Source organism: Augochlora pura, chromosome 8 (genome assembly GCF_028453695.1).
Source record: "Augochlora pura isolate Apur16 chromosome 8, APUR_v2.2.1, whole genome shotgun sequence".
Lineage (NCBI taxonomy): Eukaryota > Metazoa > Arthropoda > Insecta > Hymenoptera > Halictidae > Augochlora > Augochlora pura.
Genome location: NC_135779.1, coordinates 7,541,114 through 7,563,430, shown reverse-complemented (window position 1 = coordinate 7,563,430; position 22,317 = coordinate 7,541,114). Strand labels below are relative to the sequence as shown.

Here is a 22,317-nt window from a genome sequence, read left to right as displayed (position 1 = left end):
GCAGGAATCCAGTTTTCGGAAACGAGCCGAGTGTTTGAACAGACGACTGACCTTTGCGCGGCCGTCTCCTCTTCCGGCAATATATTTTGCGACGTGTCTGCGCTTCTTTTTGGTCTCCCGGTTTGGGAAACGGCGCGTTGAATGGCCCGTTGTCCTGTCCACGAAAGCGTAATGGTCTCGCGGTTGCTGTATTACTAATTAACGGACTTAACCGCTCAACGGCGAGAGATAACGAGAGCCACGTTAGAATAAATCGATCGATATCGGGGGGCGAATTAGTCGAGAAGCGCTCGGCAGGTTCCGCGCGAATACGCCGCGAGAAAACGATCGAGTCTACCGCGTGCAAGTTTCACTGGGAAATTTTATGTTGTTATAAGTGTGTTTCTCTTTTTCCTTCTCTTTCTCTCTCTCCGGTACGCTGCTTTCGTCGTCGTTCGCCACTCTCGGTTGTGCTGAAATTCGCCTTATCTTTACTCTTCTTGTACATACAGCATGACGGTACAACCGTTTTCTCGGTGCATCGTGACTACAAGAAATGTTTGACGTCTCGCCGTACTCGCTATCGGAGTCACCTCTTCTATCTCGTATTTTACGTGAACAAAGTCAAATAATCATTGTTATACGCGTTATTATTTCAAGTTAAAAATACATTGTGTGACAATTTGGTCTGAAACCATAGACACCTTTCATGGGAGACACGGTGCACGCTATAACATATTATTACTGCTAGAACATTTGCTAGTCAATACGTTCACTTATCACTAGAACTACCGCACCAGTCAAAATGATTGATTTTTATGTCTTATACTATATTATAGAACTATTTAGAACGTACAAAACTTTAATCAATCTTTGTCATTGTTAGAAAACAATATGCATTAGCCGCGTTCGAGGCTCGGTAGTTTTAATGTTAATTAGCAATCGAGGTGTGGCCGTGTCCTTTTAGAAAAATTAATTCGCCGAATGATCCGTGTTCGTCGACGGTTCCCACAGCTGCTGTAAATTTTTCTAAAAGGTCGCGGTCAGATACAAAAATGCGCGACCCACCCGAAAATACGATATTACCGGTTCGAGGTGCGATCCTTGTCTTGTAGATCGTTATACGACACAGAGAGTATTTGTTAATGGTTCTGCGTGCCGCTCGTTACAAAGTTTAACATCGTTTACCGTCGCGATGACCGCCATGCACAGCGATACCAGCTTTTATTAGTATTAGCCTGCGGATTTCTAGATTTTATTCTTAATCGTTTCCTCCGTTTGTACGCTCCACTTCCGCGATTCTTGCATATTTATAGAACGCGATGTTACCGATAAAATGAGAATCGTTAACGGAGCTATCCAGTTTCGCGTCGGCAATCGTATCGTTGCTTGCTCGCGTGGAAACGTGTCGGTCCGAGATCGGTTCAGAAACTTTCGATACGAGTCGATCAGCTCTATAGATATTCCAATTCAAAATTTCTCTTTCGTTAGAGTCACATATTTATCCTGTGACGCGAACCTATGGGCGTCGCGCCGCGTCACCTCGTTTCGGCAGGTGAAACTGATCGGGGTGGCGAATCGCGTTCCGTCTTGTCACGTCTCGTTCTCGGTAACAGGTGTACAAGGTTCGCGTTCGCGGCAATTAAGGACCTTCTCGTTTCTGAAAACGGGCCGAAATTCGCCGAGGCGAAGGTTGAAGGCTGGTCTTTGCTCATCGGCCATCGGTTCTTTCGTCATAGATGCTTCCACCTTTGAACGGACTTGCGTGGCACAGCTGTCCGCGTGGACCGGTATATTTATAAACTGTTTCAAGAAAATGACGCTGCAAAAAATCCCAGAGACGAATAAGAGACACAGAGTCTGTAGAATTCGATAGGGCCATTAAGGCCTCAAGGGCGCAGTTTCCTCTTTCGCTTCCCGAACTGTACGGCGTCTTTGGCGCATGGCAGAACACGCATTTTAATTAAATCTCTCATGCATAAACCTATCTCGGTCGACTGACAAGTTTTCCTTGGAACTGACGTTCTATTCTTAATGTTCGTCTGATAAAAATATCAGGTATTCTAGAAAATTGTTTATCGAACCCCTTATGCATCTCGAGAACACCTGGACGAATAATTCTAACTCTTTTTCCTTCTGCAGTCTCTTTACGTAATGTCGTTGGACGTATCGCGGTCACCCCATTTTTCGCTCGATTATTATCGAATAGAACGTGACGCTGTATCCTGTTACGTGTACAGAAGGAAAAGTGCAGATCCCTTGATCGATTTTCTTCTACTTCTTCCAGGCTCGCAGAGGATGGACTATTCTTAGGAGAGACACCACGGGAGCCTCGAAGAGTATGCTGATGATCAACGATACGATGTAGGAAGCTATCGTGAACCCCAGGAAGAGTATACCCTGAAAAATATGTCCAATTAACAGAAGAATCTCCGAAGAAAGTTGTCGTTGGTAAACCGCGGATCTTTGTATAAAAATATATATTCATATATGGATAAAGATCCGGGGTTTAGAGTCTATGAAGATCTTTCAACTTTTCCGACCTCATTGTTCTGGGACCTGTGAAAGAAAGGGAACGACCGAAGCATGATGTTATTTAGTCGAAATTTGGTCGACTCGAGGCGAGCAACACTTTCACCTAAGGAAAACAGTGAAAGGGGGAAGAAATGAAAAGTGAAGACTGGTGGAGGGGGATTAATAAGCTCGTCAGGGAGGGAGGAGAAGAGAGAACGAGAGTGGAAAGCCGCAGAAAAAGGGAACGAGTCGCGATCTAGCGGAAGTTTCAGAAGTTGGTTTGCTTCGTTTGATCGGTAAACGAGAGATTAAATTTACCATTGTAAAAATACGCTATTTTCTCAAAATTTATCTAAACGTTCTGTTAAAAAATTTCCTAACATACTTGCAGGTAATTATATCATTGTCTGCAAGAAAATCAGAAGATTAGACTGGCGACGTAAGACGTTACGGAAGTAAATGCAGAGATGTATGCGGAACCGTGTGGGAGGTGGATCGAAAGTAGTTGTAGCTTATGAAAACGTTTAATTTAAGATGAATCCAGTACCATCAATCCAAGCGTCAAGTGCATCGAACTTTCTCCTTTCAGAACTACCGCTCGTATAATCGCAGGATGAACCAAGTAGACGCAGTAACTCAATCTGGATAATGGGTACAGATACTTACAGGATAGTATCTTATTAACGATCCCTGAAAAAAATAATTATCCATGTAGGAATTGGATCGTTGAAATTGTTTCAAAACTTAAACCCATGCTGTCGACCGTCAAAGAAACGCAATTAATTTACAAGGAAGCACGGGCAGCATGGTTTGAAGTTGCGTCGAGGATACTTACCGCCATGACCGGCTACACAAGCTACAAGGACCCAGCCGACTGCGACCGCCCATCCTGAATGCGATAACGCGGAGTACGCCGCGGACATGAATGGACCGTAGGTACTTCCGTAGAGGCCGTACACTATACTCAGCATGACGAAGAAGGAGAAGATCCAACAAATCAGTGCGAGCGTCTGAAATGGGAAGCAACATTATAGGTATCAGTTAGCGAGCAATGAAATGGTTCGCAGTAATCCACGATCATTAGGGAGAAAGTAGATTACGATGCTTCTTACTGCACAACGATACAATCAGTGATAACCAGTTACGTGAAATTGCGGGTATGCCGAGCTTAATGACGCAGATCGTTTCTTAAACAACACTATAGAAGTAGGAAGTCGTGGCATAGTTCCGTGCGAAAATGCGATTATCTAGTGGCGATTAGTGATTAGCCCTCGAAGAAAATTATACAAAGTTCACCTTAGGCATCTTGAGAGTGCAATTCGACTTGTAGAGGTACCAGCCAGTGATCATCCCCAAGAGATACGGTCCGATCCTTGACCATGGTTTATCGTAGAGGCTCTCGTAGTGAGCGAGTGGATCCTCGATGCTGTACTCGGTTTATGAGACGTTTTAATTAATGCTGGAACTCTAATTAGCCGATTTTTCGGTAAGAGAGTAGACGCGTTTACCTTGGCACGTACTGCGCGTGTAACGCGATAGTCGCCGTGACGATCCAGGACACGATCAGAATCATTGTCGTCACGAACGCTGCCACCGAAAGTAGCCTACAAACGAGAATTTTAACTAATTATCCAGGCACCTTCGGACTTGGATAATGATCCCGTACCTCACGCCAATTATGAGAATGATCGCTCCAATGACGTAGAATAATGTGTCGTTTGCCAGGTACCAACTCCACACCATGCACTATGTCGATGGCGCATAATCGTTTAGTTCAGTGTACTGGATGTGGTATATTTTTTTTTCTATGAGATTATGCGTACCCGTTCATCCATGGCGAAGTACGTGTTCACGTAGAGAACGTTTCTCCACCAGTATTGTCTGCAGTTTAGATAGTCGAACGTGTACAGATCGAGCATCGTGTGGTGGTAATACCAGGATGAGGATACCTGGATCAGACCGATCACAAGAAGGTAGGGTGGTGTTAGGCGAAAGTACCGGTACGAGATCATGCCCAGAAACTCCAGGAACTTGCCACAGCTATTCCTCAAGAGTTTCATCTTCTGCATGGATTTCTTCGTGATCGTGCGGAAGTAAAGGAACGAGACCAGGCATCCGCTAATACAAAGTCAAAGCATTCACTTAATGTATGCATGTCGCGACAGTTGGAGAATATTTGTACCTCATGAAGAAGAAGGTGTCTACGCCGTAGGTACCATTACTAATCGTTTGATAGAAGAAGTCCTTCTCCGCGTTAGACCTAAAGGTTCTAGTTTCTGCAAATCGAAAAACCCGTTACACGAAAATGCAACCGAAAGATTCAGATGCCCGCTTACCAGAGACCACGTTTACGGTCAGGCAAGTGTGGACCAAGATGATCCATAGCATAGAAATTAGTCGCAGTCCGTGAATAGGAGCCAACGTGTCGTCGCCAACATCCAAGCTGCAGAGTTTCGATAGATTTAAGAGAAGACTGAAAGATAACAGCGCCTCCGACAGAGGTCTCGGAGTACTTCTCGTGTTCCTCACGTCTGTAATAAGAAAACCAGGGTAACCGGACGCAAATGTATCCGAGCAAGGTAACGCAAATATACCTATAGCACCGTTGTGCTCCTTCACCGACCACAGCTTCGCCATCGTGATCTCATCGTTGCTGTTTTGGTCGGTGTGCATAATTTTCATCTCCGCTGCCGCGTTCCCGATATCCTGAGTATTTCGCCGCGAACGTAATACCCGATATCTTAGAGAAACGTCATAGAAAGTGCCCAGACAGGCGAATACAATGGCCACGACAAAAACGATTCTGCAAGCCATTAATCGGTCAAGACAATCGTAGACCTAGTTCTCAGTATAGCTGTAAACGCTGAGTAGCAAGTGGTAATGCGAATTTTTGTAGAGTTAGATGCATAGCTATACTAGGCGTAGAATCAATTCACCTCTGTTTCAGAAAAGGAGGATTTGACTTACACTAGAGCGTAGAAGACCGGGTCCTCCCGTAGAGAGTATCCCCTCGACAGGTTCCTAACAGTATCGATGACCACTTCGGAGGACGAATTATCTTCGCGCAAATTCTGGAAGAAGAGGAAAAGTTCTCGGACGTCTTGGACGTCGCAGGAATCGGGCAGGCAGAGTCCAAGAATTATTCTGAAAGACTGTTTGGCGGAAGATAGCATATCAATTGCATCGTCTCGAGTTTAGTATCGAATGTATTGTATTATACTTCGCTCAGTTCCGGGTGCAAAGGACGCAGGTGGAAGCTGACGGAAGTGATTCCAACTAGGAACGGCGGCACATTCCCTTTTCGATAGCCGCCGCCGTTCTCTTGCTCCCCGAGAAACTCGTCGGCGATTTCGCGACATTGATCCGAGGAGCCCAACCAGAACACATTACCGGAGAACAATCCCCAGGTGTACTTGCCGCTCGCATCGACCACTGAAAATAATCAAGACCAAACTAGTTTGTTCATGCTACAAGGAAGTATTTGACCGTTACATGAAAAATATTTTTCACTTCCTCCATTTCTATGAGGAACAACTTTCTCAAATTCCAACATCTACTTCGAACCGTGGTTAGAGTAACAAGAAACTGTTGCTTTTACTTAATGCCGTTTCTGAAATTGCGTGCTGATAACTAATTGAGATTGTGTAACGCAAAAGAAAAAAATTATACCATTGCGTCATTGAATTAGAAGGTGTTAATTGCACGCTGCTTCCTAGCCACCTGCAATTATTCTCGAATGCTCATTGAAAAAAGATATCTACGTTGTGGGTCAGAGTCTCGTACACATCGTAAAAATTTCAAAATTTTTAATCAAGAAACGTCACCGATAAAACGATACCAAAGAATTAAATTCGATTAATTATACTTGCTTTTCAGTGCCCATTGTTCTCCCGACAGCACTCCCGACATATAATTCGTAAAATCCCGTCGACAACTCGTGGAGACGTTCGGCGATCCTCGAATCTCGTTATGCCAAATTCTGGCGGCATTAAATGGACTCCAAATCTCTTCAAGATTACTCCACTGGAACATCGATGACTTCGATCGAACCGTATCCTTCTGCTCCACACTGGCTTTCTCGGAACTGTTATAATTGTTCTTAAAATTGTCACTGATTGTTGTCAATCCTTCGTTAGCAACTGCTAATCCGACGACGCACCAATGCACGTACAATAAAAATAATATAAACGGTATTCGCATTTTGGAACAAGAAAGAATAATGGTAAGAGAACTTCGAATTTTGAAATTTCAATTAAACCGCGATTTCTTCGTGGACAGAATTTTCGAACCAAACAATTTTTCGCGCGGTTAATTTGAACACATCGGGGAAAGTACTCGGCAAAGCTGCTATGGGCATAGGTTTCATAGTCACTGTGACTACCTTATGCAGTGAATGGTCAGATATACTGTACTTACCGCCTCCCACCTTCCTGTCACCTGATCCTCTGAAATTACGATTACGTACGCTCTAAACTCGAGCTTTAATAAACTGTTTTCGTTCGACCATACATCACTCGACATTTCCCGCCATTTTAGTTGTCAACGAGTGACATGGGACATGCATTTTTCGAGAAAGTTTTATGTGACGGTAAATCGTCTCAAGTACGGCAACGTTACGTACGGTATGTTTTTTCTTTATTCAACCAGGAAGCGGGACGTTGTTCTTCATTGTTAATCGAAAGACACAGATTAAGTAGTATTAGCGACGATTTGAATTCTAAATAGTTATATTCCGAGCATGCGCGATCGATGGTTCCATCATTCTGTCTTTCTCCGACCTTAACTTTTACACGTGAATTGAATGACATACGAAACAGTTACGGAACGTAACCAATGTAGGCACGTGTATGGATTGTTTGACATAAAGAAATTAACAGCTCAGACAAATGTCATGGATATAATAATTGATACGAAAGGAAACCAGGACTTGTGGACGAGGGATCAATTAATAGAAAGCGATGAAGATGATGTAGTTTTTGAAGATACTGGTAACTGAAATTGTTCTGACCAATTTTTCTTTAGTGAGGTTAGGATGTTCAAAGGTTATTAAAAATATTTATTTACAGAACCAAAGTCGTCGATTAGCTTTGATATAGAGAAAAATTTAATTGAGGATGATGCAGCGAAGAAGAAAGAGTGTCGCGACGTGACTAAAGACATTGATCTCGATGAATTTGAAACTGATATGGGTTGGTCGCGTCCGAAGAAGGGACAACGGAAAAAGACAACAAAAACACCAGTCCATTTAACAAAGAACAAATCAACGGTAGAAGTGGCACTTGAGAAAACCTTAATAAAGCCCGGTTTTGAACAATTGGAATCCGTGCCTCCCTATGAAATGAGTAAAAAGAAATTGCAAGCTTTGAGACGCAAAGAACGTGCTAAGACTAAGGGCGAGCATTGGTTCAATATGCGCGCTCCTGAGATGACACCAGAAGTTAAACACGATCTTCAAGTTCTTCAAATGAGATCTGTACTAGATCCAAAACATTTCTATAAAAAGAACGATCTGAAAGTTCTACCCAAATATTTCCAAATTGGCAAGGTTGTCGATTCGCCTGTGGATTATTATTCTAGCCGACTATCAAAGAAAGAACGTAAGAAAACAATTGTGGATGAGCTTATGGCCGATGCAGAATTCTCCAAGTATAACAAAAGAAAGTATAAAGAAATTATTGACGAAAGAAAAAAGAGGCATTATAAAGCCCACAAACATGCAAAACGGCTGAAAGGAAAGAAAAAATAACATGTTTAATATGCAAATCTTGTATAAAATTTAATTATAGCTCAAAAATATGGATTCAGAAAAAATATGTTTTTAGTGCATTCCTCCTGTAACTTCTATAGATGCTCCATTGACATAGGAACTCTTGCCAGATGCTAAAAATGTTATTACTTCAGCTACTTCTTCAGGCTTTCCCATCCTGCGAAGAGATATGGTTTTTATAAACATATTTTTTACTTTATCTGGCACTGATTCTGTCATAGGAGTCTCTATGAAACCTGGTAACACAGCATTGACCCGGACACCAAATCTGCAAGAAAAATGATTATGTTGTTACAGTTACAATTGCAAGAGCCGTGTCATTTAACGTCATATCTGGTGTACTTACTCCCCAAATTCATAACAAGCAGTCTGTGTCAAAGCTATGACACCAGCTTTCGATGCAGCATAATTAGCCTGACCTATGTTTCCTACTTTACCAATGATAGAACTCAGATTTACAATCGAGCTGCCTTTGTTCACATTAGCTTCCAACATATACTGAACTGCAGTTTGAATAACCAGAAATGTTCCCTTTAAATTCACATTGATCACTTTGTCAAAATCACTCTCAGTTTGTTTCAGAATAAATTGATCACGCGTGATTCCTGCTGAATTCACTATGATAGTTGGTGGTTTATTGTATTTGCTTGTTACATCCTTAAATCCTTTCTTGATGCTATCAGCTTTCGAAACGTGCAAGTTTAAGGCCAGATGTTGTTTGGTATCTACATAAAAATGGTGACTTGTTATTATATGGAATAAATAAAAGAATGAAACAATTGGCAAAGTAATATATTATTATTTGTTCAGACCATTCAACGATTGAACAGTTTGTTGCGCGGATTGCAAATTTTGATCGGCAGCGATAACTTTGGCTCCTCGATTTGCTAAAATTCGGCAAACTTCTCTACCTATACCGCTCCCGGCACCTACAATTAGGAAACAAATAAAATTTCGATCTATCATTCGATCTATTCGATTTTCGATACATACCTGTTACAAGAGCGAGTTTGTCGGCAACCATTTTCAAGTTTTTATCTTTATGTTACCGACGTTGAAAAGTACAAAGTCATATTCTGGGATTGTATTATGTAACATGAATAAATCGTGAGATCTGTAAAAATTAGTTTCGGCTTGAGGCAGCCTTGATTTTGAACGGTTGTTTTTCTCTTTTGATAAAACCATAGTCGGATGTACGCGCAACGAGTACGTACGTACGCGAGCCGTCGACCAATTAGAATGTACCAGTGTTACCTAGGTAACCGAACCATATGCTGCTGACGTCAAAGTACATACGTCTGCAGTGACGTCAGAAACGCAACGCAAGCATAGTGTAGTATGCTATGTTTACCCAAAAATTGAACTTGAATTATATTCCTACCCTAAACGGACAGTTCTCATTGGGCATCGAAACTGTGCATTCGAAACTCTGTTTGAAATATTATTAAATGTTAATTGTAATTCTACTTTACAACAAGAGTGATTAAAATAAAAAGTGATAAGTCGAATATGTGAACCTTTTTTACCAGATGATATAAAAAAAAAAAATATGTTCAATAAGAAAACGATATTATTGCAACATTTCACAAAACAAACGTGTATCAACTAAAATATCTTCTGAAGAAGTTATTAGCCAAATTATTGGCCTCAGTTTACCATGAACAGTGTACTTATTAAATGATTTGCAATGACAACTTGTTTGTGATTTATATTGGAATTGTCTCAATATCGGTTTCGACGGCCTAACATATTGAAAATTCATTAACGTTACAAGTTCTAGGGAACAAAAAAGGCAACACAGAATGAGATGATAAAGATCAAAGAAATGCATACAGAACAACAACATTATTGATAAAAGATATTGCGAAAGGCAAAACAGCGTGCGACGGAGCAGGTAAAATTCAAACGTCGGAACAGGAAGAAAATGAGTGGGAGGGGGCGGAACGGTTGGCAGCACCGGCGCTTCAAGAAACATAGCCCCGCGCCTCTGTCCTCGCTCCTGCATCGCTCGTGCCAGTTTTCTTTCGGAACGGCTCCAGAGAAGAAGTATTAAAAAGGGGGGGGATACGAGACGAGAGAGACGGTCGAAACGGAAGAATTTGGCCGATCACGGGAATCAGCTCAGCACTGTTTGGGAACGAGGCGTTAGAAAGAAACAGGTTGGCGTGACGTTCTATCGCGTGGAAATTCGATGGACGAGAGAGCCGAGGATAGACGACGGCGTATGCTGTGAAGTCGCGCATCGGAAAGTAGGTTCGACTCGGCTCCGCTCCGCGTAAGAAGAAGAAAGAGTGTCGAGGTAGGAGCGAGGAAGATCACGTATATAGAGAACCTAAGAGAACGAAAAAGAAGCGAGACTCGAAGAGGAATAAAAGAAAGAGGTGTGCGACGAGGACGCGTCTGTGTGTCGCGCGAGAGGCGAGGGCGACAGAGCGGCGTGTAGTGAAAGCCGCGGTGAACCAGACCGAGAGAAAAATTCGGCGGTAACCGGTAGTACCGAAGCTGCCAAGGTGTTCCGGAGTGCAGCAGCAGCGGCCCAGGATGCTGCCCGACGGAGCAAGAAGATGGCCGTGATCGGCGAGCAGAGGTATTACACGGCGGTACGTGCGAACGCGTACACGGAGCTTTCGTGTCGTAGGTTCGAGACTGCGACAGCCGGGTCGCCGTCCTCCTTGTCCTCGACTTCCTTGTTTCCCTCGCATCGGCGTCGACCGAGGAAAAAGTCCACGCATTCACCCGGACGACCAGCAATGTCATCTTCACGGGGCAGCGGTCCGGAATCGGGGGAGCTCAGCGACTCCGAGGACGGCTACTTGGACACGGATCCCCTGAGGTACGAACTCAGAAATATACAGAATGTGATACACGTTACTCGCCAGAATATCGATGCCCTGAACAACCATATTGCTGGATTCCAACAACCACCCCTGATATACCTGAATGAGTACCAGGAACTGACCAGTAAGTTGCAAGATCTGGAATCTAAGCAGCAGAAACTGAACGAGTTGTTGAATCCCAGTAGAGTGTCCGGCAGTGCTTCCACGTCTGAAAGCGAATCTCGAGAGGCCAATGCCAACATCAGGGGTCAAAGAATGCCTACGAGGTCTCTGCTCAGAGCTTATTTACCTAATCAACAGCGTACCAGTGTACAAGTACGCGAAGGGTTGCCACTGAGAGACGCGCTGGCCAAAGCGATGAAATTGAGAAATCTAACCACTGAAATGTGCGTGGTTTACATCTTGGGTGTCGACAACTCCAAGTATCTTACGTCTTGGGACACAGACATCTCTGTATTAGACTGCGACGAAATATCTGTGGAGATTTTGGATAAGTTTCCTATAACCACTTCCATTTCACACAATTTTGTGCGTAAGACTTTCTTCACGCTGGCATTTTGCGATTGGTGTAGAAAACTGATATTTCAGGGATTTTATTGTAGAACGTGTAATTATCGATTTCATCAAAGGTGTACAGGAGGTGTTCCTGCGTTGTGTCATCAAGTTCGTATGCAAGATGCTTACTATCAGGCATTGTTGGCCCACAATCTTGAAAGTACTGCTGGGATCCTGCAACTTCCACAGGATTATGGTTTGAGCAGAAGTATGTCGCCGTCTCTTGCTCCATCAAGAACCCAGAGGCATCCGCGTACTTTGGGACAACAAGACCGTTCCAGTTCTGCACCTAACGTATGCTTCAACATGGTGAAACCTAGCGGAGATTCTACTAATTTAGACGAATACAGTAGATCTCAGAGCTTAGGACGACCTGTCGGCATCATCCAGAGTGCAGTGTCTCCTGGTAGTAGTCCAACCAAGCACAGTCAGTCGACGCAAGCTAGTCCTACCAGTACTTTGAGGCCAAAACGACCAAGGGCACGATCAGCCGATGAATCGTCGAAGAATCTTCTAGCGCCTAGAGAATCGATAGAAGACTGGGAGATTCCGGCGGACGAGATTTTGATAGGAGCACGCATCGGATCTGGTTCCTTTGGGACGGTATACAAAGCTCATTGGCACGGGCCCGTAGCTGTGAAAACGCTTAACGTTAAGATACCCACCGATGCTCAGTTACAAGCATTTAAAAACGAAGTCGCAGTTCTGCGAAAGACACGGCACGTGAACGTCTTATTGTTCATGGGGTGTGTGAGCAAACCGCAGCTCGCAATTGTTACGCAGTGGTGCGAGGGCTCGTCTTTGTATAAACATTTACATGTATTCGAATCGAAGTTCGATTTGTTCACGTTGATAGAGATCGGTAGGCAGACTGCGCAAGGTATGGACTACTTACATGCAAAAAATATCATACACCGGGATCTAAAAAGTAATAATATATTTCTGCACGACGACCTCACCGTAAAAATCGGCGATTTCGGCCTGGCTACCGCGAAGACTAGGTGGTCCGGTTCCCAGCAGTTTCACCAGCCGACCGGATCTATTTTGTGGATGGCACCGGAAGTGATCAGAATGCAAGAGGAGAATCCGTACAGCTTCCAGTCGGACGTCTACGCGTTCGGTGTTGTTTTATTCGAATTGTTGGCTGGCCAATTGCCGTATTCGCAGCTGAATAACAAGGATCAAATATTGTTCATGGTCGGGCGCGGGAATCTGCGTCCCGATTTAAACAAATTGCGCTCGGATACACCGAAATCGTTGAAGAGACTGACGGAGGACTGCATCAAGTTCTCCAGAGAAGAGAGACCGATATTTCGTCAGATCCTGGCTAGTTTAGAGAGTTTACAGCGAGGGTTACCGAAAATCACCAGATCCGCGTCCGAGCCGAACATGAACAGGACGCAGTTGCAGTCGGACGACTTCCTGTACACCTGTGCATCACCAAAAACTCCAGTGAACTTCCAGTTCGGAGCGTTCTCCTTTTATCCTTCCGGTGGGAACATATAATAGGAATATCGTCCGGCAATGAGCAATGAGTCTGAGCCTGAGACCGACGCAGTTCCCATAAATTGAGATATTTAAACAATTCAATGGAGAATATCGTAATAAACTTAGCTATGAACAATCTACGTAATTCTTTTCGAACTACACTTTGACTGTGTTGCATCCGTTTGCTCGATGTAGAATGTGATTATAAAAATACTTAACGCAAGTAACGGGAGAAACGAGAAAAGAGAAGAGAGAACAAGGGAGACAGAGAGAGAGAGAAAGAGAGATGTCCATCTTAAGCAGGAGGGTGTAGCTTTTATCTTTACAAAACTTACTATCTGCGCGAGGGGAGGGGATTTTTATTTGACAGAGTCCCCGTCGCGCTTGTATAAACGCATACTTGTAGAAAAATGCGTGTGCACAACGCGCGGTCGGCGTTGAGGGTCTCTGTTACATTTGCGGAATCCTTGTGAAGGATGTAAAAATAAAGTAAGTAATAGAAGTAAACGGCATTTAATTCGCGTGGGCCGTCATTCGTCTGTGGAAGTATTTTTGCAATGACCGAAGTGATTTTTGTACCTTCTTCCTTCGTATATCGTCTTGAATATGCTCACATGAGAATTGTTCCTTTGAGTAACTTGTAATTTATAGTCTAACGCCAGGGAGTTGGACGTATTTTCGACGTAGACTAAACTAACGGACGCTCTTTAGTGATAGTCGCAACAATTATGTTCTACGATAATTATTTTTTTCCTTTTTCTTGTTCTTCTTTTAGTAGTTCTTCGCCATACTAAGTATCGTAACCGACTGATCATTGTTTTTTCTTCTATTTTTTTTCTCTTAGTTTTACATGCAATCCGTCACAAAAGTCCACGTTTCGTTTTCTAACGATTATCAATTTTTGTTGCAACAACAATAAAGAAACTCGAATTTGTTTTCGTAGACGAATAGAACGTTGTCATTTCGCCGGGCATACGTAAATTTTTGTGACCGACTGTATATATATATATAAATATATATTTGATTCTGTGAGTTGAACCGGGGATACTCTTTCGAACGGTACCAAAAGATTTTCAGTAACATTGGAATAACAAACGAAAGTCTAGGAAAATGGTGGTACCTGTCGCTCGATCGATCGGTAGGATCGGTCCGGCGAGTTGTACGTTTTGGCTTCGTGTACTTTTTCAGGGTTTGCCAATGATCAAGGCCTAATTCAATTCCTATCGATATAAAAGTATAACGAGAGCTCGTCGTCCGACGATTTAACGAAACGAAAGTCAACCGAGAACTGTTGAATCGTAATGTAGAAGCGCATCGAAGAAACGTTTATCGAAACAACTTTGTAGTCGACTTTGTGTATTGTTCCTCGCACTTTTGTCTATTTATTAATCTTTGTCGTTATCTTCTGTAAGTTTTATTCGCACCGGCCCTCGAGACCCGCGATGCAGGAAGGGGCGCGAACTTCACTTCGAGAACGACGGATAACAAATTGCTGTCCTCTGGCAAAGGATATTACGATCGACAGAAGCATTCGGATCCCAGCGGAAGTTTGTCGCGTCATCTCGCGCTTCGCGCACCGACGTTCAATTCAATTGTTGTTTATTCTGTTTGTTCGGGGTTCGCGCGACCCATGTCCGATCGGATACTTTCTGCCAGGGGTGGTGTATTCGTTGGTGTTTGCGTCGAAGACTTTTTGTGTTTTACACGTGGGGCGACTTAAGCTACCTTGGTTACGGCTGGAACGTGTTCGATACAGCGGCCCTCGCAAGGCAAGCGGAACAAGTTTGTAGGAAACGTGCCCGGGCTACGAACAAACAGAGTCAAACTTCGACGATCAGAGAATCTCCGGGTCGGTGCAAACGTCGTCGAGAACGTTCCTGCAGCCCTTCGTTGATTCTTGCAATTCCGCGGCGCCGTTTCCCGGCCGTGAAAAAGGCCTAACAACAAATCTTCGAAATTCGCTAGTTAAAGAACGAATCAAACGATCTTATTTCTAAAGCACCACGTGGCAGCCTCGATTTATTATTTATTTATTTATGGCGTAATCCTTAGTGTGATGAACTGCGATCGAAAGAGAGGAAAACGTGGTGAAAAAAGAAGAATGACGGACAAGTTGAGAAGTGAACCAACGGGTTATCGAGAGAAAGAGAGAGAGAGAGAGAGAGAGCGTGCAAGAAAGAAAGAGAGAGAAAATGAGTGAGAGTAACGATGCGAACTCCGGAATCGTAGTATAAAGAGGATGCGTGGGAGAAAGAGAGAGAACAAAAGGAAGAAAGGGGTGAAACGATACGGCGGGAGCGTTAACTGGAGCAAAGTAACGCACTCGTCATCGTTAATGACGCTTTCTCGTAACAGGGAAACAGTGAACCATGAAACATAATTAACGATGCTAAAAAAGTATCGGAAAGTAAAGGGAAAAAAGAAGAGGAGAGAAGGACGTAGGGTTAGCGGGGCGATGAAGAGTTCTTAATTCTTTTACAAAATTACATGACGGAACAGCCTTCGAAACGACTACAACACGGAAAACTCTTGCGACCGATTTATCTGTTTGTCTTTACGTCCGTTCGTCTCGACGATACATCGATGGATGATCGAGAAAGTTCTGTTCAGTTGAATACCAACGAATCATCGAGTAGGGGATGAAACTGTGTAGTTTCGACGCCCGAGCCTCGCGTCCTTCGCGATCGATATTCCTGTTTATCATTGTGAACAATTTTCGAACGTTGTTTTCTCGGGAGACATTCCTCTGTGCATTGCTTCGATGTGTATCGTCATACACGTAGAAACGGTTTTCGCGCGGTTCCGAGCGATTGGACGCGTTCTCGTGTCGGTACTCGTGATCGTCAACGAGCAGAAACCGCGAGAGGTTGATATCGTCTCGGACCAAGTTCCGAGCAATACACCACCGATTAATAAGCCGGGAACTATCGCTTGATCATCATCCGATCCTATCGAATCCCGCCCACGAATTTCTGTAAACGGGTCCGACACCGGAACCAAACGATCCGCCGAGATTTTTTTCGTTCGATCGACGGCCGTCGTCCGCATTGCGTCGTCGTAATTCAATTTCGGCTTCGTTTTCGGTCAAATTACGCTGAAGCTGCTGTCAACCGCAACGCGTTTCTTGCGACAAGATGGCGTGGCTGAGATTGGAGATACTTAATTCGATCAATCGCGACTACCGATTGATTATTGTATTCAACCAAAAAAAAAAACAAACAAAAAATAAAAAAAATTGACTCTTCATGTAACGAATCTATTTTCTTCTCTTTTTTCGACAATTAGATCCCGTGGACGAACCCCCAAAGTTATTTTCAATTCTTGCGTCGGAACGAGGATAACGTCACTGTTCTTATAAAACTTTGCACGCTCTATATTTTGTTCCGAACCGTACCGCATCGTATAGAAGGCCTTTCGAATTCGAGTAGTAAGATTAAAGACTCTCATAATTTATGTATTCTTATGGTTTTCTGTTATTATACATATATTTTATACCGTTTTAGCAACGTAGCACGATTAAAGCAGTTTGTTTCGTGAGAAGTTACAGCCGTTGTCATTTAATTTTCACCGCTAATAATTCGAAAGATCATTCAAAGGACAGCGCAGTTCCCGCCACGGACGATCTACAGGCGTGTTTGTAAACGCGCACATGCCGCGCAGACGCTTGTTCGTGAAGGTAAGCTCATGCGCATGTGTTCGTGCGAGCGTGTGACACCCGACCCCGGTGTTGGTGCGCACACGTATCCAGGACGCGTGTACGTGTGAGGTTGCACGACGTTTTTGGTGCGTGCGTACTCGCGGTGCTCGACATATACAGGACGTACCATCGCTCATGATCCAACCAAGTGGTAGTTGTAACATTATTTACCATGATCTGCATAATATGATCAAATTTATTCGTCTATTATTTGCAACTTCGAACCTTGAAATTTAACTGGACCGAATGGGCCGTATTTTTCAATTGACTCAATGATCGAGATTCGTAAGAGAATATTTGATCACGTGCAATCTTTTTTCATGCGAATTGATCTTAAATATTTATCTAGTACAGGTAAGGGGGTTACTGAACTTCGCTTTTATTCTACATTTTCTGACATCGATGTCATAGCGTAGAATACATATTATTTTCTCACGAGTAATCAATTGTTTCAGGATTGCACCACGGCGATTGAGGCGCGCTGTTGTCGTAGTATGTTTATAGGTGGGAAGTATAGAGGGAGCACGCATGCGCAAATCCAGCTGGCGCCTCGACCGGCTGAATAGTCGATGCTGGAAGCTCGTAGTGCGAGTGTCTGTGTTTCTTCGTCCTTTGCGTCTTGTCGTGCTCGCGAACCTGTACGTGAATTCTATACACGCACGGTCTATAGAAGCAAAGCAAAGAGGTTCTCGTTCACGTTTACTCCGCGCTATCCTCGTGAACAGGTGGACGTCGTCGAGGTCGGCCCGCCTTGCTGCACGAAACGAGGTTAGTCGACTTTGAATCGAATTTCGAGCAACACGTCGTCCTGCGAGGGGAACGACACCGAGACACCTACATCTGTCCCGCACGAATCGTTCGCCAAATAGGAAAAAAAGCCCCCTGCGCGTGTTGTTTAGCACGGTGTGATTTTTGACCGCGAGTGACTGTCTCGCGTGTGCGTGTGACAGCACCACGAGAACCCGTGAAAAATCGAGACCGATCCAAGGATCGACCTCGATCCTTCGTTTCACGCGCGGAACGTTCGACCGGGACACATTCGACGAAAATAGTATCGCGCGGTTGGTTCGAGTTTCGCCGTGGTTACACCGAAAATCTAGCGGCGTGTCTAGCGTGTCCCATCGATATCCAGGGCGACGGTCTCGAGAAAAGGCAGAGCCGGATATCGATACGGAGGCACGTTCGGACACGCTCACCGCTCAATGCAACGGATCGAACACTCTCCTGTGTCAATAAACAGTGGATTCGTTGAGGGCCGACGCGATCATTTTTGCCCTTCGAACATGACCGTTCGAATCGAAAACGTAATGCTCGATAACGGGAAGGTCGACGATGCGTCGATCGCTACTGTCATTCGAATATAATTATCGCTGTCAGTTATTTCGGAGATTCGTCTGAAAATATATGCGAAAGACGCGGTTCCCTAGCGGTATCGGTTACGGTGTTCCAGATCCGTTGAATTTCTTATTCAACTTTTCTCGAAATTCGCGCTGGCGTTTCCTTTGGTAAACGTCGTCGCGTCCTCCCGTCGAAACTGTCGATTAATTAGTCGTCGATCGTTAGCGTGGAACGATCAAAGGCTTATGTAAAATAAAGCCGTGTTTGTCGCGACGCCGATACGTGTAACGGAAAATTCGATTAATCGAGAATCGAGTTGCAGGGAATCGCGGCCGCGGGCTGGAGGGTTGTCTCGGCGTGGGATCATTACGGTAACGTAATACGGCCGCTAATTAATCGCGTTCGACGGGTATTCAAAGTAAACGACATTGACCGAGAAATGGGAAAGCGATCGCTGCGTAGAAATTTTCAGCTACCGCCGCGCGCAATATCGAATGCTGACACGGCGCGTCGATACGTGTCAAACGAGTCTTTCCTTCGTTGCAATTAGTAGACAATGGTTGATCGTGGAATTTACAGCGTGCACGTTCGTTCCGGACACACATATTTTAATACACGGTTCAATCGTGTTCCGCGGACTTTTCGTCCCATTTGCAAACTGATGGACTATTTAACCTGTTAAACGCGATCGATCTCCTTCTTTCGCGAGTTCAACGTTTTGCCCTGAATACAATCGAGCGTGATACGCTTGCGAATAGATAAGAAAAATTAAGCTAACTCAGAGCTAGCGATTAGACCTTGGTGTACAGGTTAATTCTCGCATTAGCGAACGTATTTTCTTTCGGTTCGCGATAAGGCGTGCAGAGAAATGTTCGTCGATTCTTCAACCGTAACGTTGAAAGAGAGAAGTCGAGAGTAGAAGTTGACGTAGTTGTTGACAGAAAGGTTGCCATTCGACTCTGGTGTCAGCGTGTCCGTACATAAAACCGTGGATTTGCATAAATATTGGCTTGGTCCGGTAATTACCGTGAAAGGCGGGCGCGCGTGTGTTTGTGATCGTTGGAAACATAAGCGTACGGTGACTTTCTCTTTGTGCCCGGTAATTCAATATTTCGACGTTTTGTTACGCGGCTCGCGACAAAACCGCGGCGAACGCAGATTCGATGGGAAACGTGTTCCGGCGATATTATATTTTTAAACCAGTTCGCCGACGAACCGAAGAACCGAGTCCTCCGTTGACGGACGACCGCACCACGCAATGTTACCGACCGCATTCTTATCGCAATTCGTTCCGATAAGAACTGCTGACAACGACGCTGCGCCCGTTGATTTTTTTCACCGGCCAACTGAAATCGCGTTAGAACGAGCAACGCTCCGTCACCAGGATTCCCGCGCGATTTTCAAACTTCGAACGTCGGAGCGATTTATAACAGAGAAAGATCGCCGAATATGGAACGCTATTTTCTATTCTCCCATGCCATTCTTATAAAGTCAACATCGAAACGAACAAGAGATTTTTATGAATGTTTCAACTTCGAGTTAAACAAAAATTTTAGTATTTATTTTAAATTTAATCGCATAAAAATATGTCTAGAAAATTGAATTTATAGTATTCTATCTGAAAAAAGAATACATGTGGCTTTGTATGTAAATTCTGGATTGGTAAAAATAGCATGATTCCATATTTGAATACGTTCCTCTATCTATAAATGAACCACCTATTCGATTATTGTCCTTATCAAGAATTATCAAGCGGTCATTGCTTATCGGGTTCCAAGATACACGTTCAAGTTTTTTCTGTTAATCATTTTACGTCTACGAGGGTACATATACCGTGAACTGTTATCTGGGCCGGCGCTTTCTCACCCATCGTACCGAAAAACTGTCGAAACAACGACGCACCCGGTTACCGGGAACGGTGTAATCTCCGAACGAAAAATCTTCCGAGGAAAAAAATCGATTTGTAAACTGGTTGTTCATTAGAGGCTAGGAACAGGGCGAGATAAAACGTGACGTATCTGGGGTATTTTTTGTGTTGGCAGTGCCTTGTGGTTCCTTCTCGATTTCCTCGGATCAGATAGTGGACAGAGTGGTATCGGTGAATGCATCGTGCACGCGTGCCGCTAATTGCCGGCGTCTTATTACCGGTCCCCGTATCTCCCCTGCAATCGATGCTCTAACGAACCCGTATTTTCCTGGTTTTGCAGCGTCGAGCCCGATAATCGAATTCCACCAGCCGGACCGAAGGAAGACGCTCAGCTGCGGATAGAGACGGAGGGAGTCGGCTAAGGGGATCGGACGGATTCGTCGTTGTCCCTCCGACAGTCAGTCAGTCCTCACCCCGATCGTTTTCAGCCGACTGCGCGTTTCCCAGCGACGTTCGTCGACGGCCTCGAACGATCAACGCCGACGAAACTGGAGCGATCCTCGGCCATAAGGAGCGCGATCGTGGTGGCACGGCCTTGAAACGCGTCGCGACTACAATCGAGTACGATTCTACCGGCTCGTCTCTTTCGATTCATCGATCGAACGATGGGGCGAGACTGCTCGATCAGCGGCTGCGATTCAGTGTACCGGTAAAGTCGCGGTCGGCGCTATCCTCCTTGTCACGGGAGCCGCGAGGACAAGTAACGGGGGTCGGTGAACGAATGCGCGGACCCACGACACTGGAGGATGCCCGACTGGCCCCGTTCGACATGGGATAGATGATAGATCGCGAATAATGGGGTGGTAGAGCCAGCGGGAAACGCAAAATGGATTGGGTGTCTCGGCTCAGGTAGCCAGAGACTACGACGGAGTCGCGGGCGCCGGAGCGAGACGAGGCCCGATAAACCAGTGCGAGACTTGTGCCTCCTGCGACGTGTTGACGGATCGAGGATCAAGGATCCGCCGTGTCCGCTCCATCGGAGACTGCGCCCGTTTCGTGGAAAGACTGAACACCCGGCAGAAAAGAAAAGACTGACTCGATCGAATCATCCCCGCAGTCGTTGATCTATCGGCTACATATCGTGTTCCTTAGATATTTTGCCTTTCTCCTACGTCTTTCTCTTTCTGTCCGTGCTCTTTACCCTCGCATATCTTTCGGAGATTATTCAGCGTACATACGCAAGTGTGTCCCCGTGCGTACCTCTAACCGGAACTATATTGTTGCATAATCGCGTGCGACACCCCTTTTTTCTACGGTGAAAAACCACCTAACTGTCTTGTATCGTGCGAACGTGACTCTGATTTCGCTCTCTGGAGAGACGACTTTCCGTTTCGGAGTACTTGCCGTGCAACAGAGAGACCACGATACCAACAGGAGTCGGTGGGACAAAGAGAGAGAGAGTGAAGCGAGGACCCGCAATAGAGCAGGATGGGTTGTGGACAGAGTAAGATCAGCAACATCTATCCGAAGAACAAGAAGAACAAGAACAACAGCGGCAAGAAGAACGGCGAATCCGTGGGTGAGTGTCTCCGTTCGTTTCCACGATTTCAGTGCGTAGATAAACTGGTACACAGTGCGGCTTGCCATATATTGCTACCTCGTTTTTTCAACGTTAATGTATCAAAAGCGATTGGTTGTGCATATTCGGTAGCGTTATTTAAATGGAAATGTCTCCTGAACTATTAACTTTTCGACAGAAGTGGGTTAATACATTTTTGCAACTGGAATACATCAATCCATTTAAAACATCAAAGTTGACCCACATATGACCTTTATGCGCCCACTCACGAAAAAATCTAATGGAACTTGAATATGCCCCACTCGATACCACTCGAATCTCCTTTGAAACATTTTCCCGCTGCGAGTAATAATAGTCGTGTAAATCGAAGTGGCAATATGCGGTGAACCACCCTGTGTGTGTTGATAGAATAGTATGTACGTACATAAGTAGATACGGCACCGTATATGCGGGCATAGCGGCAGCACGAGCGTTCAAACTAGCAACAACTTCCGCCGCTAAAGTTTATCCGAATGCAATCTCCCTCGAAATCTTAGCTCCCCGTCGCCGGTGTAAACGCGCGACAATAATCACGGCTGTTAGCAGACGCGGCAGAGACTGGCATTGTTCGCGTAATTAACGTCCCCGCTCGTCAATCTCGATCCGCCGCATAATCGTTGACCCGATCACTGTAATTAAGCAGATGCTTAATCTGGG

General features: G+C 44.7%; 5 protein-coding genes across 6 annotated transcripts in view; 3 read left to right on the top strand and 2 right to left on the bottom strand.

Moving 5' to 3' along the window:
* Positions 1–2,253: 2,253 nt before the first annotated feature.
* LOC144474237 (O-acyltransferase like protein-like) lies at positions 2,254–6,693 on the bottom strand. The gene is made up of 12 exons (XM_078188916.1): positions 6,363–6,693; positions 5,714–5,925; positions 5,461–5,645; positions 4,830–5,296; positions 4,676–4,769; positions 4,317–4,611; positions 4,160–4,239; positions 4,002–4,097; positions 3,790–3,919; positions 3,329–3,503; positions 3,041–3,183; positions 2,254–2,379 (listed from the first exon to the last, which is right to left on the bottom strand). The coding sequence occupies exons 1-12, from the start codon at positions 6,691–6,693 to the stop codon at positions 2,254–2,256; spliced, it is 2,334 nt and encodes a 777-aa protein (XP_078045042.1).
* A 562-nt stretch (positions 6,694–7,255) lies between these two features.
* LOC144474234 (uncharacterized) lies at positions 7,256–8,239 on the top strand. Its single transcript, XM_078188912.1, has 2 exons — positions 7,256–7,481; positions 7,560–8,239. Exons 1-2 carry the CDS (start codon positions 7,295–7,297, stop codon positions 8,237–8,239), a joined length of 867 nt encoding a protein of 288 aa, XP_078045038.1. The 5' UTR covers positions 7,256–7,294.
* LOC144474235 (estradiol 17-beta-dehydrogenase 8) lies at positions 8,225–9,500 on the bottom strand. 2 transcript variants are annotated; one of them, XM_078188914.1, is made up of 4 exons: positions 9,254–9,500; positions 9,073–9,189; positions 8,607–8,985; positions 8,225–8,528 (listed from the first exon to the last, which is right to left on the bottom strand). In XM_078188914.1, exons 1-4 carry the CDS (start codon positions 9,282–9,284, stop codon positions 8,312–8,314), a joined length of 744 nt encoding a protein of 247 aa, XP_078045040.1. In that variant the 5' UTR covers positions 9,285–9,500; the 3' UTR covers positions 8,225–8,311. The 2 variants fall into 2 exon arrangements, with proteins under 2 accessions (XP_078045040.1, XP_078045039.1); XM_078188913.1 differs by lacking the exon at positions 9,254–9,500 and having other exon boundaries at positions 9,073–9,226.
* Positions 9,501–10,271: 771 nt separating this feature from the next.
* Positions 10,272–16,391, top strand: Raf (serine/threonine kinase raf oncogene). The gene is made up of 2 exons (XM_078188907.1): positions 10,272–10,847; positions 10,899–16,391. The coding sequence occupies exons 1-2, from the start codon at positions 10,825–10,827 to the stop codon at positions 13,156–13,158; spliced, it is 2,283 nt and encodes a 760-aa protein (XP_078045033.1). The 5' UTR covers positions 10,272–10,824; the 3' UTR covers positions 13,159–16,391.
* A 1,001-nt stretch (positions 16,392–17,392) lies between these two features.
* Tow (target of wingless) overlaps positions 17,393–22,317 on the top strand; it is a 45,715-nt gene continuing 40,790 nt past the window's right edge. Inside the window, exons 1-2 of the mRNA XM_078188910.1 lie at positions 17,393–17,605; positions 20,383–21,621. Of these exons, the coding sequence (XP_078045036.1) occupies positions 21,531–21,621 (91 nt within the window). The 5' untranslated portion in view covers positions 17,393–17,605; positions 20,383–21,530. The remainder of the gene's footprint in view (positions 17,606–20,382; positions 21,622–22,317) is intronic.